General features: G+C 39.4%; 1 protein-coding gene across 1 annotated transcript in view; it reads left to right on the top strand.

Moving 5' to 3' along the window:
- Nucleotides 1–10,380, top strand: part of LOC135102472 (E3 ubiquitin-protein ligase synoviolin-like) — a 14,749-nt gene extending 4,369 nt beyond the window's left edge. The window contains exons 6-12 of the mRNA XM_064007787.1: nucleotides 565–707; nucleotides 1,402–1,614; nucleotides 2,183–2,347; nucleotides 3,643–3,855; nucleotides 4,638–4,786; nucleotides 6,715–6,942; nucleotides 9,843–10,380. Of these exons, the coding sequence (XP_063863857.1) occupies nucleotides 565–707; nucleotides 1,402–1,614; nucleotides 2,183–2,347; nucleotides 3,643–3,855; nucleotides 4,638–4,786; nucleotides 6,715–6,942; nucleotides 9,843–10,010 (1,279 nt within the window). The 3' untranslated portion in view covers nucleotides 10,011–10,380. The remainder of the gene's footprint in view (nucleotides 1–564; nucleotides 708–1,401; nucleotides 1,615–2,182; nucleotides 2,348–3,642; nucleotides 3,856–4,637; nucleotides 4,787–6,714; nucleotides 6,943–9,842) is intronic.
- The last annotated feature ends 5,396 nt before the right edge of the window (nucleotides 10,381–15,776 follow it).

Here is a 15,776-nt window from a genome sequence, read left to right as displayed (position 1 = left end):
GTTATCTCATCAACATCTCATATTACTTCCTATCATTCATTTCCTATCTTACATTCTCTCCCTGAACAAGCTCCAGTCACCATCTTCTCCCAAGTCCGTGATCCATTCTTTCTTGCCACCAATTTCTTTCTATCTTATATTCCCAAGCACTACTCATGACTTATATTCCCAAGCACTACTCCTCAGTCTTCAGTATTCTCACCCAGTTTATTTTCCTTCTATTTTCTTATTTACTCATGGCCTTCACAACACTGATTTTTCATTCCTTCCATTTGCTGTCATGTCTCCACCACCAACATTCAGCATCCTTGTATCCTTCCATTCAGTTATAATTTACCTGACAACTGTCCTAATCCCCCTTATGCTAACATAATTTTCCAATCTTATTGTCACCAGTGGCTGTTCTTTCAGTCTTTTCATAGCATCACTAGCACAAACATCATTCTCACCAATCTCATTTGTCATTTACTTACATTTACTTACATTCCATTTTTTTTATCGTTGCATAGTCTCAACAATATCCCTTCCTCCTCCAACTTAGCTTTGTCTCCATGTCCCATGCAGGTCATTCAAACGAGCCTTCAACGACGTGGTGCTGTCTCGCCGTGCCATCAGCAACATGAACACGCTATACCCTGATGCCACACCCGAGGAATTGACAGCTGTGGATAATGTGTGCATCATCTGCCGGGAGGAGATGTTGACAGGTGGGGTGTGATGACAGTGGAAGTGTTTGGGAAAATATTTTGGGAGGGTAGGTAGTTAGTGAGATATGTATGATAGAAGGAGTGAGCAGTGTGGTGGGTATATTAATGTTACAAAGAAGAGTGATGCTGATGGCCTGATGGATGAAAATTTGAGGATGGGATAATGCAGAAAAGATTCATTGGGAGAATGTGTTCATTGACTGTGGTTATGGATGATATGAGTATGAGTTAAGTGGTGGCAAAGGGTTTGTTAGATTAGTGAAATAAGGTCTTTAAATTGTTTCAAGTTTGAGATACTCTACTTTTTTTCTTTCTTTGTTATAATATTCTTGCCCTTATATAGTTGCTTGAGAAGTAAGAGAATTAATCTGGCTTGCAAGGATCAGAAGATTTATTGCCCTTTGTTAAATCTTCATTATTCCTTGTAATTCTCCTCCTCTTCCTCTAGTACTCATTCTTCAATGTCCCGAGTCAACTGAGGTTATTAATAAATTGCTAAGGATTAATGAAATTAGCTTGGTTAGCAAGGATCTAAAGATCTGTTACTGTTTGTAAGATTGTTGTTTATAATTCTCCTCCAGTATTCATTCTTCCTTGTTTCAGTCATTTCATTATAATATTTTTGTTTCCTTGTATCTCATCTGTGTCTGAGAGATGGAAGGGAATGCCAGACTGATGTGTTGCTCTCTGTTAGGTGCCAAGAAGCTCCCTTGTGGCCACATCTTCCATGCCTCCTGCTTGCGCTCCTGGTTCCAGCGACAGCAGACGTGCCCCACCTGCCGCATGGACATCCTGCGCCAGTCACCCCAGACCCCAGCACCCCCACCCCCTCAACCCCAACCACAACCACAACCTCAGGCTCAGCCCCCACCACCACAGCCTCAGCCACAGGGACAACAACAGATACGTGAGTTACTAAACACTGCACAAAAGCAGAGACTGTTACATGGTTAAAGTTGGGGATGTCAAGTGAGAACTACAGGAAGTCCTTTGGTTTATGGCAGTCTTAACTTACACAGTTTTGTAGTTACATACATTTCTTTTCTTTTTCTTTTTTCTTCCAGTGCTATATTTGCACTGAGAGTATCAGCATGCCCTCTGATACACTCATCTCTTACCTTTTACACTACACCAAACACCACTACCATACCACACAACCATGCACTAATGAGATTATAGTACTGTGTTTGTTACATAGTTCTAAAATTTCTAGACTAACATGGTTAAGGTTTTCAGTATTACGTAGTCAGTGAGACAGAAAGACCATTATGGATTAATTATGTGATGTATTGCAGACATACAAATACAATTGCACATATGTATGTGTGTAATTAATATATTTACAGGTATGTGTTCACATAATACCAAATATATAATGGACATACCCAAAATAGGATCTGCATGTTGAAATTTAACCCTGTCATAAGTAAATAAGTAAATCAGTTCTTTATCAAGTTACAATTTTTTTCTTGCAGCAAATCCCTTTGAAAGGCTGTTTGGTGGCTTCCATATGCCCATGGGGCCCATGCAGGTTGGAGTTCCTCCATTCCCCTTCCCTGCAGCACCTGGGCAACAGCCACAACCACAACCAACCACCAGTTCAGCCACAGCTGGCTCTGCCACCACCACTCCTGCAGCAGGTATACCCCTCTAACCTCTTAAATACAATGACACCTACATAGGCATCACGAAGCGCCAGTGGCATATATGATGATGCCTGTGTAGGCATTATGGTTGGATTCTATTTTAGTTGTTGAGCGATCCTGTATACTGCTTTGCTTTGTCTTGACAGGCTCCGTATTATGTCCTTGAGTTTCTATTGCTCCTCCCACCCCCCCCCCCCTCTCCCACCAGTCATTTAAATGAGCTACCCCATGCCCCACCCTCTATCCAGAATGATGAAGTCTCATTGGCAGAGCATTACATCATAATTTCCCCCCTATGGTCCTTCCCTTATCTTCCATATCTCCCTATCCTTCTCTTCATCCTGTACCCCTTTCCACCAGGGAGGAGAGATGAGGGGTACAGTTTCCCCCTTCCCTTATTCATTCTTTGCCCTCTTACTCTCCTCTCCCTCCTTCCTCTCTACATTCTCTCTCTCTCTCTCTCTCTCTCTCTCTCTCTCTCTCTCTCTCTCTCTCTCTCTCTCTCTCTCTCTCTCTCTCTCTCTCTCTCTCTCTCTCTCTCTCTCTCTCTCTCTCTCTCTCTCTCTCTCTCTCTCTCTCTCTCTCTCTCCAGGAAGGGTAGATAGTGTGGGGATACAGTTCCCCCCCTCCTCCCTGGTTTATTCCTTGCAACTCACTCGTGCATAAATACACAGCTGCCCGCTAATCTCTTTTGTGATACTTTTGCCTTTCCTTTCCTCCTCATTTATTCCTCTTTCACCCATCACCACCTCTTTTGTAATTTACTACCCTCCAACCACCTTAAATTATAAATGTGTGTGTGTGTGTGTGTGTGTGTGTGTGTGTGTGTGTGTGTGTGTGTGTGTGTGTGTGTGTGTGTGTGTGTGTGTGTTGTACTTACAGCCAGAAAAAGAACTCCTGCCTCATATTTCTATGACAGTTGAAGGGTTGACTCAGAGAGAGAGAGAGAGAGAGAGAGAGAGAGAGAGAGAGAGAGAATTATAGTATTAGAAATTAGGTAAGCTACCGCTCAGAAGCCTATGCTGGATATGAGCATCACGTGTTTTTTAAGCACCTGGGGTGAAGTGGATAAGATACGGGAAGGATTGTGCTGCCTCTCATCTTTATACCCATCTGTTGTTTTCATTGGTGTCACCATTTATGTTTTGATTGCTCTTTCAACTCATAATTAAATGTTTTCCTGATATGCCATCAGTCTTGTTTTCTGTCAGCACATAGCTGACATATAATAGCATATAATACTCATTATTGCCATGACTTGAGTTGACTAGAATTTTGTCTATCATCAGGTGCTGGTGGTAGTGGCAGCAGCACTAGCAGTAGCAACAGCAACACAACAACTTCCACCACCACCACCACCACCTCCACTACAAGCAGCAGCAGCAGTACCACCAGCAGCAGCAGTAGTAGTTTCACTGCCACCACCACCAATCAACCAGGGGCCAGCATACCTGCTCCACCACTTGGCATGATGCCACCTTTCTTTCCATTCATACCATTCAGTGAGTGTCATGCCCCCTGATCTTATCTAGAGATGTTAATGAGCCCCAGAAATATTAATGGATCCTGGTGTGCTGCTAATAGGATCCTGGAATCTGATTGGATCACTAAAGCATTGATAACTATCTGCTTCATTGAATTCATAGGGCACAGGTAGGTTCATAGTCTCTTGGTGGTTGTACAAGGTGATAGTGGTCCTGTAAGAGACTTTTGGAGTGGCAGTGAGTAATGGGTAGTGGGGAGAGCTATGAGATATTATCAATCATGAAATCTTGTTAAGTATGCAGGCTATTGGTGTACCTTGAGAGGTATTGGATCTTGTGTTTTAGGTCAGTGGATTCATGAAGAGATACAGATTGATAGCAAAATCTCTTGAGTGTGATTCTACATGAATAGGGTGCTCATTTGTATTTAGGATGTGAGTGAACAAAGAAATAACAGTAGAATTGAAAGTAAAGTGTACAGGGGAAAGAAGTGTCTTGTAATGCCTGTTTAATAGTAATTTAGAGGAGAAAGGAAGGATACAAGGAATTTTAATGTTAATTATCATCTTATCCACCTTTGATTTAATTTTATAATCTTGGGAGAGAGAGTGAATTTGTGCATTTTTATGTAATGCAAAATGAGGACAATGTAAATTATCCTTCTCTCCCTTCATCTTTGACTAAGGAAGAGCAAGATCATATGAAACAAGAAAGATATGTCATCTCCCCTTGTTCAACTTACTCAGTATGGAAAACTCACAGACTGGTGTCTTGAATCTCTCTTGCCTCCTTCCTTTCAGATATTCCTCCCCCTCGGCCACCTCCCAACTTCTCAGCCATGACGGAGGAGGAGGTGCGGCGGATGGAAGGCTCTGAGCGTCAACATGTGGAGGCACGAGTGAGGGTTTTGCGGAACATACAGACCCTTCTGGATGCTGCTGTAGTCCAGGTGTGTATCTGTGTGTGTGTGTGTGTGTGCATGCCCATAGAAGCATAGTGTATTATATGCATGTCTGTGTGTGTGATTCACATACAGTCATCTGCTAGTTACCCAGCCAGCCATTACCCCTACATAAAGAGCTCAGAGCTCATAGTGACCAATCTTTGGGTAGGACTGAGACCACTTACACACCACACACCGGGACAGCAAGGTCACAACCCCTTGGGTTACATCCCATACCTACTTGCTGCTAGGTGAACAGGGGCTACACATTAAGAGGCTCACCCATTTGCCTCGCCGTGTGTGTGTGTGTGTGTAATAATGTTCATTTTATTAATGTTGCAGCCTTACAGCTGAAAAACCACGTTACATACTTATATACTAACATACATACTACGCGTATGCATTTAACCCTAAGGAAGTATCTTACAATTTTATACTGTGGTTGCCAAATTGCACTGGTCAACCTAGTAGACTAGGCCTGGGATAGTCAGGCCACCCTGTGTGTATTTTTCTTTTCAGAGTCAAAACTTCCGACTTATATCAGCACCTAGTCACTGCTAGGTGAACAGGGGCTACACTGTAAAGAAGCTCACCCAAACACTTTTGACCTGATTTGAACCTGGGCCCTTTCTGTGCTAGCGGGCCATATGCCAGGCTATGTATGGGTATATGTGTGTTTAGAGGCCTAGTGTTAACTATGTTTGATCTGTATGTGTATGTAAAGACCTAGTGTTAGCTATGTATGTGTATATGTGTGTGTTGAGGTCTAGTGTTAGCTATATATATATATATATATATATATATATATATATATATATATATTATATATATATATATATATATATATATATATATATATATATATATATATATATGTGAGGTGAACAAGGACACACCAGAGTTTCTTCTTCATTTATTGCAACTCTTCACTTTACACAGAAACATTGAGTATCATAAAAACATAAAAAATATAAAACATATAAAACACTAAGATATCCTATAGGGGGAACGGCAATGTGGGACACAAACTAACTAGGGAACAGATAAATATTGGTGTAGTGAAACAAAAAAAACAATACAGCTAAGTAAATAACTAAAAAAAGATCAAACAAACTTTTTAGTTATTTATAGTTTTTTAGTTTCACTTCAATGTTTATCTGTTTTCTTGTTCATTTGTGTCTCACATTGCCATGCACTCTATGGGATATCTTAACGTTTTATATGTTTTATGTGTGTGTGTGTGTGTGTGTGTGTGTAATAATGTTCATTTATTTAATGTTGCAGCCTTACAGCTGAAAAACCACGTTACATACTTATATACTAACATACATACACTTAATGTTCTTTAACTTTTTTTTAGCCTGGTGATGTCTTCTGCGTAAGGTGATATAACTCGGAACTTGTTTACTGTGTGTGTGTGTGTGTGTGTGTGTGTGTGTTTCAAGACCTTGTATTAACCATGTTAAGACCTCAGAGTGTCATTACTTCCATAAAGTGACTTATTACCTCAAATATGTAGGTATAATAAAAAAACAATGTGTGAAAGAAAATTCATACATAGAGTCATTCGTGTCTGATATTTATTTCCTTGGATCTCTCTCTCTCTCTCTCTCTCTCTCTCTCCTCTCTCTCTCTCTCTCTCTCTCTCTCTCTCTCTCCTCCTCTCTCTCCTCTCTCTCTCTCTCTCTCTCTCTTTCTCTTTCTTTCTCTTTCTCTCTTTCTCTCTCTCTCTCTCTCTCCTCTCTCTCTCCTCTCTCTCTCTCTCTCTCTCTCTCTCTCTCTCTCTCTCTCTCTCTCTGGTTTGCTTTGTTCAGATTTTTTCATATATACCTTCTTGTATTGGAAGTGGCTGGAATAAGAGAAAATTAGATGTGACATTTAAAGATGTGTACTGTTAAATGCCTAATCATAATGGAAGTCCTTGTCTTCCTCAGATGAACCAGTATGCCTCAGTGGTTGCATCTCTTGACATGGCCACCAGTGACCCTTCCACCACAAGGACCTCACCCTCGAATGCAGAGCAGACACAGCCAACCCAGAGTGGGACAGAGGCTGCCCAGACTGCTGCTCCCATGCCCCCCGGCCACCACAGAACCCACACCATCAAACCTCAGGGTAAAGAATCTCTCTCTCTCTCTCTCTCTCTCTCTCTCTCTCTCTCTCTCTCTCCTCTCTCTCTCTCCTCTCTCTCTCTCTCTCTCCTCTCTCTCTCTCTCTCTCCTCTCTCTCTCTCTCTCTCTCTCTCTCTCTCTCTCTCTCTGTGTTTGTGAAATGGACATTTTGATTTAATGCTTGGATACCTGTGATGTAATTCAGTGGTCCATGAAATTATCACTTTACTGGGGGCTGACAGAGCTGAAAGTATAAATGATTTTTTTTTTTTTTTTTTTTTTTTTTTTTTTTTTTTTTTTTTTTTTAATGTAGGAAAGACACTGGCCAAGAGCAACAAAAATCCAATAAAAAAAATGCCCACTGAAATGCCAGTCTCAGAAAAGGGTCAAAGCAGTAGTCAAAAATTGATGAATAAGTGTCTTGAAGGAATTCAAGTCATAGGAAGGTGGAAATACAGAAGCAAGCAGCGAGTTCCAGAGTTTACCAGAGAAAGGGATGAATGATTGAGAATACTGGTTAACTCTCGCATTAGAGAGGTGGACAGAATAGGGGTGAGAGAAAGAAGAAAGTCTTGTGCAGCAAGGCCACGGGAGAAGGAGAGGCATGCAGTTAGCAAAATCAGAAGAGCAGTTAACATGAAAATAGCGGTAGAAGACAGCTAGAGATGCAACATTGCAGCGGTGAGAGAGAGGCTGAAGACAGTCAGTTAGAGGAGAGGAGTTGATGAGACGAAAAGCTTTGATTCCACCATGTCTAGAAGAGCAGTATGAGTGGAATCCCCCAGAGATGTGAAGCATACTCAATACATGGACGGATAAAGCCCTTGCACAGAGTTAGCAGCTGCGGGTGGTGAGAAAAACTGGCAGAGACATCTCAGAACACCTAACTTCATAGAAGCTGTTTTAGCTAGAGATGAGATGTGAAGTTTCCAGTTCAGATTATAAATAAAGGACAGACTGGGGATGTTCATAGTAGAAGAGGGGGACAGTTGAGTGTCATTGAAGAAGAGGGGATAGTTGTCTGGAAGATTGTGTCGAGTTGATAGATGGAGGAATTGAGTTTTTGAGGTATTGAACAATACCAAGTTTGCCCTGCCCTAATCAGAAATTTTAGAAAGATCAGAAGTCAAGCATTCTGTATCATCAGCGTAGGAGTGGATAGGACAGGAAGTTTGGTTTAGAAGATCATTAATGAATAATAAGAAGAGAGTGGGTGACAGGACAGAACCCTGAGGAACACCACTGTTAATAGATTTAGGAGAAGAACAGTGACTGTTTACCACAGCAGCAATAGAACAGTCAGAAAGGAAACTTGAAATGAAGTTACAGAGAGAAGGATAGAAGCCGTAGGAGGGTAGTTTGGAAATCAAAGCTTTGTGCCGGACTCTATCAGAAGCTTTTGATATGTCTAAGGCAACAGCAAAAGTTTCACCAAAATCTCTAAAAGTGGATGACCAAGACTCAGTAAGGAAAGCCAGAAGATCACCAGTAGAGCGGCCTTGACGGAACCCATACTGGTGATCAGATAAAAGGTTGTGAAGTGATAGATATGTAAGAATCTTCCTGTTGAGGATAGATTCAAAAACTTTAGATAGGCAGGAAATCAAAGCAATAGGACGGTAGTTTGAGGGATTAGAATGGTCACCCTTTTTAGGAACAGGCTGAATGTAGTCAAACTTCCAGCAAGAAGGAAAGGTAGATGTTGACAGACAGAGCTGAAAGAGTTTGACTAGGCAAGGTGCAAGCACGGAGGCACAGTTTTGGAGAACAATAGGAGGGACCCCATCAGGTCCATAAGCCTTCCGAGGGTTTAGGCCAGCAAGGGCATGGAAAACATCATTGTGAAGAATTTTAATAGGTAGCATGAAGTAGTCAGAGGGTGGAGTAGAGGGAGGAACAAGCCCAGAATCGTCCAAGGTAGGGTTTTTAGCAAAGGTTTGAGTGAAGAGTTTAGCTTTAGAAAAAGATGTGATAGCAGTGGTGCCATCTGGTTGAAATAAAGGAAGAAAAGAAGAAGAAGCAAAGTTATTGGAGATTTTCTGACTAGATGCCAGAAGTCACGAGGGAGTTAGATCTTGAAAGGTTTTGACACTTTCTGTTAATGAAGGAGTTTTTGGCTAGTTGGAGAACAGACTTGGCATGTTTCTGGGCAGAAATATAAAGTGCATGAGATTCTGGTGATGGAAGGCTTAAGTACCTTTTGTGGGCCACCTCTCTATCGTGTATAGCACGAGAACAAGCTGTGTTAAACCAAGGTTTAGAAGGTTTAGGACGAGAAAAAGAGTGGGGAATGTACGCCTCCATGCCAGATACTATCACCTCTGTTATGCACTCAGCACACAAAGACGGGTCTCTGATACAGAAGCATTAGTCATTCCAAGGAAAATCAGCAAAATACCTCCTCAGGTCCCCCCAACTAGCAGAGGCAAAATGCCAGAGGCACCTTTGCTTAGGGGGATCCTGAGGAGGGATTGGAGCAATAGGACAAGATACAGATATGAGAGTGTGATCGGAGGAGCCCAATGGAGAAGAAAGGGTGACAGCATTGCACCAATTGCTCTAGGTCATGGAGGATAGCAAAGTTGAAGTCTAGTTCACCAGGATGGTCACTGAAGGGAGAGGAAAGCTAAAGCTGGTGTATAGTTATATTTGCATATGCATACTATGCTTTTGTAGAGGTCAGGAAAAGGTCAAAAATGTTGGGCGTATCTCCAAGGTCAGGTCAGGAGTACGAGTAGGGTGTTGCACCAATTGCTCTAGGTTGTGGAGGATAGCAAAGTTGAAGGCTAGTTCACCAGGATGGTCAGTGAAGGGAGAGGAAAGCCAAAGCTGGTGTATAATTATTTTTCCATATGCATACTATGCTTTTGTAGTTTAATCCTTTGTGTGTTCATATGGATGGCTTTATTAAATATGATGAAGTATGAAATATGTATGATGTTAAATAATGCATTGGTGTTGGCAGGCATAAGCACACAGCTCCCCAGGCAGAGGGTATGGCAGGGAGCAGCAAGACGTCAGAGAAACCTCAAGCTTCGTCTTCACCAACCCAACAGGTGGCAGAGGAGGATGACCAGCAGGAGGAGATCAGGAGGAGACGGCTGGAGAGGTTCTCTTAAGGATGCTTAGTGGCAGTGTATATAGCCTAGATTTCACTCTCCTCATGTCCCTGCTCTTGTTTGAAGGGAATAACTTTTTTTTTTTTTTTTTTTTTTTTTTTCAGCATTGTCATAGAAAAATAATCCTTTATTATGATGAGTTGCTTTAAAGGATTTGTGCTCATGTATTTCACAGTGAAGCATTTGAGCCAAAGGAGATCTTTTCCATGAGTGTTTTGTGCACCCCTGAGGCCTGCAGCAGTGCTCTCAGGGACAGGATACATGTTATCCTCCCCCTTCTCCCCTCCCCTTAATTATATACATTTTTTTTCCTAAGGTCATTTTTTGTGGTTTGCTTATGTTGCAATGTGATTAAAGTATATAAACCTGGGTTTTGAGTATAAGTGTCAAACTACAGTGTGTGTGTGTGTGTGTGTGTGTGCATAAGTCACTGTTACACACCCATATGTGTATTAACAGCAGGAAGAGTGTATGGAAACCTTTATTGTTAAGAGACAGGCATTCATATTTGAGGATCTTTACTTAGTCACATGATGTGAGTTTATTGTGAAACAGTTTGAACCTCTTGAAGTGTATATATGTATGTGTGTGCGTGTTAGTGGCCAGCCTTTCTGGAAAATATTCATGTGGAGGTACTTTGGGGGGAAGGTTTATTAAAGATTGGGAAATAAATATACAATCACTAAGGGAATGTATTCCTTTCACAACATTTTATTAGATAACTTCATGCTTAATTTTAAGTGTGATGATCACTTTAAGACCTGCATAGAAACATTGCCAAGTGATAAAGTACCTCATGATACTAAACCATTTATTACTTAAAGATGACCTTTTCCTCAAAAACAGTGCCAAGAAAATTATGTTGATAATCATTATGTTTGGAAAGGCTTAATACATACTTTCATATTCTTCAACTAGTGATGGCTTGCCAAATTCCATTGTCCATATGTGCTTTAAGGCACAGACTATCACCAAGATCCTTCAGCACTGCACTGCATTCCAAGTTTGCTTTAGTCCATTAACATAAAGCACTCGTTATCAACTATGTTAAGATCTCAGACTTTTCACCCATTCCCTTCTCACCATTCTTTTGACTAAACCACTTGAGTCTACCTCTTATCATCAGACTAATGTGCTCAATTCCCTATTTCATCCCAACAGTATTATTTAGTGATGCAGCACCACACACCCAGCAAATCATTCTCATTTTCACCCACTTATCCTTAGCACATGCCTGTCATCGTTCAGATTTCACACATAACAGCACTACACATTTTCTGTGTCCCATTACTAATCTTTTCTCTCTCTCTCTCTCTCTCTCTCTCTCTCTCTCTCTCTCTCTCTCTCTCTCTCTCTCTCTCTCTCTCTCTCTCTCTCTCTCTCTCATCACCAATTACTTTTCTCCCATTCTTTCCATATTTCCAAACCATTAATACTTCCTTCTCTGCTAGATCTTCCTTTTTTCTTTTTTTTTCTTTTTTTTTCTTTTCCTTTCTTCAACACTCCACACTTCCTCATCATTCTGTTTATATTCCTGAAACATCTTTATTCTCAATGAAATGAGAATTTTGGAGAGCTAATGGTCATTTTGTTTCTAGCAATTACCTTTCATACAAGATAATCATCCAATTTACTGCTAGGAAAAGAGTATAAGATAAGCAGAAGAGGGGAGATTATTTGTACAGATAGGGATAAAAGATTCAAGGCAAATGATGTTAAAATTATGCAGGATATTTCTGAAGTAGCTGAGCAGTATGGTGCCCAAATAAAAATATAAATTGATAATATGGAAGTTTAGAAAGATAGAAAGAGCCCTGAAATTAAAATGATTTTTGGATAAAGATATAAGAAATACAATTGTGGTAGTATATGGGAGAAAATAAATTGGAATATTTTATTTATCTTTTTATTTTTTTTCAATTTTTATTTATTTATTTAATATTATTTTTTTCTTACTTTCAAGAGGCACTGTTGGATGTCACAAAAGCGTTGAAATTAAGGGAGATGAAAGGAATTCAGTGCGTGGTGGATGGAAAAAAAAAATACACACAAGAAAACATTGAAATATAATTAGACAAGCATGAAGAACATTGGTAGTTAAGGAAGCATAAAAGACACAATTAAGGTAGCATAGAAGTAATATATATATATATATATATATATATATATATATATATATATATATATATATATATATATATATATATATATATATATATATATATATATATATATATATATATATATATATATCGCTATTTATTTATTAATCTGTTTTATTGTCATTGTTATTATTATTTTAGACGGAGCTGACTCATGTAGGTATACATCGTAGACAGCCATGTGACAAAAAAAAAAAAAAAAAAGGACTTCTCGCTGTTTAAATATTGTCAGACACAAAATCGCAGGATACGGGAAACGGAAGACAGCATGTGTGCAATGGCCTTGGAAGATTATTAATGCAATGGCCACAAGTGATCACGTGAACAGGCTGTAAAGTTGCTTAACGCAAGACAAATTAAACTGTGCAAGCAGCTCGTCAGCGGAAGTGAAGGAATCCCGATATAAACTTGAATGAAAATCTAAACATAACAGGGATGGTGCGCACAGGGAGAGACTTAATGAAGACATAGGGAGTGTATTACAATGTGAATGGGGATTGCGCACGAAGGGAAGTACTAAAAGAGACAACAGGATAAGACGTGAGAACTTATGAATAGTAAGTAAGCCACACATACGCAACACTGCACGCAATACCAGTACATCTTGAACGTACAAGTGGAACCATGTACAAAAATGGTTCCAATTGGACGTCCAAGGTATACCGATGTTATGAGGAAGGATAAGAGACAAAAGGATAATTCAGTGAAATGTCACCAACTCACGCTCTCTATGATGTCAAGGTGGTGACTCACGCCGGAGACCTCACCGGTAAGAATTCTCTCCATTTTTTTTTCCTTAGATTTATAGATTATACGAAGTGTTGTGTTCTCACAAAGAGTTAATAGGTGTACTGTATGTGTGGTTTTAATTTGATGTGGTATTAATATTAGATAAGAAAGTAATGTACTACCAGAAGCCAGTACACGCCGGCCCTAGGCCCTAGTCATTATTGATATAGTCACAAACCTTTTAACATTAGACCATTAACTGACTTTCTTAGTGAATCTTCATCATTCTACCTAGGGCGCATTATATGTATTTAACGTCTCTCACCCATCCTTTTTGCCTCGCATTTCCCTGTAGGTCTACCTAACTTTTCTTGCCACGTCGTAACAGTTCTTCCATACTTTTTTTTTTTTTTTTAGTTCCAAATGACTATCCTTAGGACTTGGTTTTAGCCCTCATTAATAATTATAATAACAATTTAAACAGATGTGACATGTTTTTGCTTCTATGAAAGAATTCTTCCAGGTTGATAGGAATAAACTGTAGTCCTGTATAGTCAATATTGTACTGTGCAGGCATTTTACCATGCAAAGTTATTTTTTTTTCTTCTTTTTTTATTTTTTATTTCTCGGTTTAGGCTACTGTTTTTACTTTGTCAGCAGGAAATGTATTAATGTGGGAGTGGTGGCGAGGGCGGTGTAGCAGCAGGTGTTCTGCTGAAGTGTCTAGCTGTATGAGTGAGGCAGCTGTCATATGTTAAGTGTCCATCTGTGCGGAAGATACCTTGCGCTCCACAACCCTCTGCTATCTTTGCTCAAACTCGTGTATGAAGTCGTCTATGGGGCTGATATCCTAACCAAAGAAAGCATGATCATCCTTGTCATTATGAGTGTATATAACGCATCATTAGTAATCTTATAATTTAATATTTATCGAACATTTGAAACCTCCGGTAAGTCTATGTTTAATTAAGAAACACGACATGCTATTAAGATTTTCGGAGCGGATATCACCATCGTTGCATCAGTGAAGAACCGACCTACTTTGATCAATAAATTAGTTAATTGAGGACATTTCTCACTGATATATTACCTGGAATAGCGTGAGTAATTCCTATCACTAAACTACCAAAAGAAACATGGAATTCGCAGTAGTTACTTGAAAAAAAATAAAAATACACGGTATGTTCATATCGTGCGGAACACCTGCGAGTCGGAGATACCCAGAGGTATCAGATAAATAATAAATTCTAAGACTACTGATGATGCATTATATACACTCATAATGACAATTGATGATCGTGCTTGCTCAGGTAGGATATCAGGCCCATACACGAGTTTGAGCAAAGATAACAGAAGGGTGTGAAGCACAAGGGTCTCCAGTTGTTATTCTTCTTGTTGGGAGATTTGATAGTGTTTACAGAAGTGCTTAGTGAACTATCCTTTATAGTCTCTCATCCTTGGTTATGAGCGCCACCCGTCTCGTACAGCGCATGTACGGCAGGTTCTAACATGTTTTCTAGCACCCTCCCTTGTTATCAATCATCGTTCCTTGCCAACATAACTGCGAATGACAGACTGATCGGGTTCTCAGATAATTTTTTCTAATGATGACAAAAGAATGGTTATTTTCTCACTAAAAGCATGGAAACACCTCTGAAGATCACAGCGACTTCCTGATAAAAAAGGCGGAACGTTTGAGAATGCGTGCGGTCCACAACATTGATTGCTGCCCTGTCCTAACCCTAGCCGTTCTTGTTCTTAGGAATAGACTTCATGATGCTTCTTTAATACCATAGATCATTCAGTTATCTGCTACACTATACTGTAGGAGCTAGGTATATGACTTGAAAAAGAACGGGGAATATCATGTATAGGCCTACTGGCTTTTTTATTTTGCACTTACGTTCTTAAGAAAAGATAGAGAAAAAACAAAAAGACTGTTGTAGTCAGTGTGTGTGTGTGTGTGTGTGTGTGAAATCTCCCGTAACAAACACACGCCCGTATAAATAGCATGCTAGTTATAGGATGGGGACAAGATCAAAAGATGCTAACAGGAAAGAGAAGGAAGAGATTGTAGGAATGTAGAATTAGAAGAACGATTCGGGGGATGCAGAAGAGGCCTGTGTTAGTGGTAGGTTCATATGCAGTTCCTGTGGGAAGAGAGATGATGTCGCCCATATATTAATGTGGGTAGGAGTCTTTGGCAAGTAGTCAAGCATTGTGTGCGCCACATGCATTAGTGTGCGTGATGATAACTGGATGTTATCGTATTTATTACTACTGTTGTCTCGTTATCTTACTTCAAACAAGCTTCCCGACGTTAACCAATTAATTAATTAATTAATCAATTTATTATTATTATTATTATTATTATTATTATTATTATTATTATTATTATCATCATCATCATCATCATCATCATCATCATCATCATCATCATCATCATCATCATCATCATCATCATCATTATTATTATTATTATTATTATTATTATTATTATTATTATTATTATTATTATTATTATTATTATTATTATTATTATTACTACTACTACTACTACTACTACTACTACTACTACTACTACTATTATTGTTATTATCATTATTATTATTATTATTATTATTATTATTATTATTATTATTATTATTGTTGTTGTTGTTGTTGTTGTTGTTGTTGTTGTTTATTGTATTTATTTATTCATTAGTAGTATCTATAAACTTATACTTTCCATTTCATTGCTGAGATGCTAGTTGGTAGGTTGCCAGTAGATAGACTCCGGTCTAACTATTTGTGTTCATATTCCTTAGCTTTTAGCTCAGGTGAAGGATATCGAGGTGTGGGCCTGTGGGCGCTGTTTCCCGCTCAAGGGCACGGA

This window comes from Scylla paramamosain, chromosome 7 (assembly GCF_035594125.1).
Source record: "Scylla paramamosain isolate STU-SP2022 chromosome 7, ASM3559412v1, whole genome shotgun sequence".
Lineage (NCBI taxonomy): Eukaryota > Metazoa > Arthropoda > Malacostraca > Decapoda > Portunidae > Scylla > Scylla paramamosain.
This window is presented reverse-complemented; position numbering and strand designations above follow the sequence as displayed.